Below are 2,759 nucleotides of genomic sequence, written 5' to 3'. Positions count from 1 at the left end.
ACAGGGGCTGGCCCCGTGGCCAAGTGGTTAAGTTTGCCTGCTCCACTGCAGGCGGCCCAGTGTTTCGTTGGTTCAAATCCTGGGCACGGACATGGCACTGCTCATCAAACCATGCTGAGGCAGCGTCCCACATGCCACAACTAGAAGGACCCACAACGAAGAATATACAACTATGTACTGGGTGGTTTGGGGAGAAAAAATAAAATCTTTAAAAAAAAAAAAAGAGCAGGAAGACTATATAAAAAGCACATCAGGAGCTAAGTTCATCTACTCTCCTGGACACCAGGCCTATGCATAGGGTTAAGTCACAACAGAACCCAGCCAGGGGCACACTGAGCCTAATAAGGAAAAAAGAGACTGTACCACAAAGAGCTGCAAGATCTAACTGACCTGTGCCAAGAGAGGCCAGGGAAACCGAGGGTACTAGATTCTGGGGGTGCTGGATCAGAAGGCTAGTCCATAAGACTGGGCAAGGGAAAGTTTGTTGACTTGGTCTTGGAGGAAAAGTTAGGAAGTTTGGCAGCAAAAAGAGCTCATGGAAGTAGACTCAATAAAAGGGCCCTTCTCTATCAATAGCGACATTAAAATAAGAAGCAAGCATGAAATGTTTCAAATGTTACCAGATGAAAAATTATTCTGGGGAAGATCATACAGTTAATGATGTGATTCAAGGACCATAGAAAATCTGCACAATTAGTTAATCACTTAGTTTCCTACAACAAAAAACACGAATCATCTTGTGTTTGTAAACAGTGTCCAGGGGCATTTCGGGCCTACAAAAAGAAATTTAACAAATGTGCCTAAAAATAGTGGTCTATAAAGGAAAAGATACAAATCTATCAAGTGAGACTTCACAGAAGTTGGTTGGAACTAACTTCAGTTAGTTCCCTGGTCACTAACATTGGATGAATATCTGGATAAAGCCTGTTTTGAATAATAATCTGTTGTGAGTCCATGAAGTATAACCTGTTTGGTCTCCCCAAAATAACTATATTTTGTTTACTCATTCACGGAACAGATTTTCACTCCAGAAATAAAAATCTCATTTATTTCTTGGTCTCTTAAAGCTCTACAGCAGAGCAGGCCTTCCGATCACTCTGAAAAGTTAAAATGATTTTGAAAAGCAATTCTGCAACGGCTATTGCAATTTATAAACATACTCTTCATCACATCAGGTCCAATTTGAGGAACCTATTATACAGAAATAAAACATCAGTACATAAGAACATATGGAACTAGGTGTTTACTGAACCTTCATTTTGATGACAATAATCCGGTAATGACCTGGATGATGACAATAGAGGAAGAAATAAACTGTTGTATTATATGCTATGAAAACGTATATATCTATGAAAAGTAAATGACGACCATACACTATCGAAAGAAAGGAATCCCTAATATATTATTGAACTTGGAAAACTCAGCAAATTAAAGATGCTCATACAGAGAAATGAAGAATGTTTGGCCATTTATTAAATTTAATAAAGTTCAGTCAGGCGGTGAGCAAATAACACATGGCTTCCCGACACAGTCAGAATGTGGGTAAATCCACTTTTCTTCTCCATAATTTCATCAAAGCTCTTTTCATCTCACTGTTTCGAAAGCTGTAGATCAGTGGATTCAACAGCGGAGTAAGCAACGTGTAAGCCAATGACATCAACTTCTTGGTGTCTGGGGAGTAGCCAGATTTGGGTTGCAAATAAGTCATATTGGCTGTGCCATAGAACAGGGTAACAGACGTGAGGTGGGAAGCACACGTGGAAAAGGCCTTTTGCCTCCCAGTGGTTGATGGCATCTTCAGGATGGCAAAGAGAATCCGAATGTAAGACAAGAGTATCAACAAGAAAGGAACCATGATAATCAAAATGGTACCAGTGAATGCATAGATTTCAAACAAAAAGGTGTCTGCACACACTAGCTCTAGCACTGGGGGAGTCTCACAGAAGAGATGATTGATTTCATTGGGGCCACAAAAGGGAAAACTAAAAACCCATGATGTTTGCACAGTAGCCACCATGATCCCTGACACCCATGAGAACATTACTAATTTCATGAAAACCCTTTTGTTCATAATCACTGGGTAGCTCAGAGGAAGGCAGATTGCAGCAAATCGGTCATAAGCCATTGCCCCCAGGAGAAAACATTCGGTCCCACCAAAAAGGAGAAGGAAATACATCTGTGAAAAACAGCTCACAAATGAAATTGACATCTTCTCAGTGGAGAGGACCACCAGCATTTCAGGCATAATGACTGCGCTGATGCTCACATCCACCACAGACAAGTTCAGAAGAAACAGGTACATGGGAACGTGGAGGCTCTGTCCCAGGGAGATGATGACTATAATGATGGCATTTCCCATCAGAGTCACCAGGTAGATAACCAAGAAAACCCCAAAGAGCTTCTCTTGGAGTTCAGGAAAGTTAGAAAAGCCCAAGAGGATGAATTCAACCACAGAGCTCTGGTTGTGCCTTTTCATTTCGGTAGTATAGTGTATATCGTTTTTATGGACATTGTATGTAAATTATAATGTCACGATCCAATAGCTGAGAGTTGAAATCTGAAATTCTCGGCAGAAGATGTAATCATGAGTTCATTTTGACAGATCTTCAGGTTGGCAATTTTGAGAATGGGCAATATAACGTAATAGTGAATTTTCCAAATACAAATGAAGAAGTGAAGAATTTTGGCTCAGAAATCTTGTTTTAAAAGTACAAAACAATAGAAGATGTTCTCTGGCAACTTTTTTGCTAGGTTGAAAA

The 2,759-nt window shown here is 40.2% G+C and overlaps 1 protein-coding gene across 1 annotated transcript; it reads right to left on the bottom strand.

Annotated features, from left to right (window-relative positions):
• Positions 1-1,531: 1,531 nt before the first annotated feature.
• On the bottom strand, positions 1,532-2,476 carry LOC124251724 (olfactory receptor 10A3). Its single transcript, XM_046684548.1, has one exon. It carries the CDS (start codon positions 2,474-2,476, stop codon positions 1,532-1,534), a length of 945 nt encoding a protein of 314 aa, XP_046540504.1.
• Between the last annotated feature and the right edge of the window lie 283 nt (positions 2,477-2,759).

This window comes from Equus quagga, chromosome 14, assembly GCF_021613505.1.
Source record: "Equus quagga isolate Etosha38 chromosome 14, UCLA_HA_Equagga_1.0, whole genome shotgun sequence".
Classification (NCBI taxonomy): Eukaryota; Metazoa; Chordata; class Mammalia; order Perissodactyla; family Equidae; genus Equus; species Equus quagga.
Note: the sequence above shows the minus strand (reverse complement) of the source record. Positions and strands in the feature narration are given on the sequence as shown.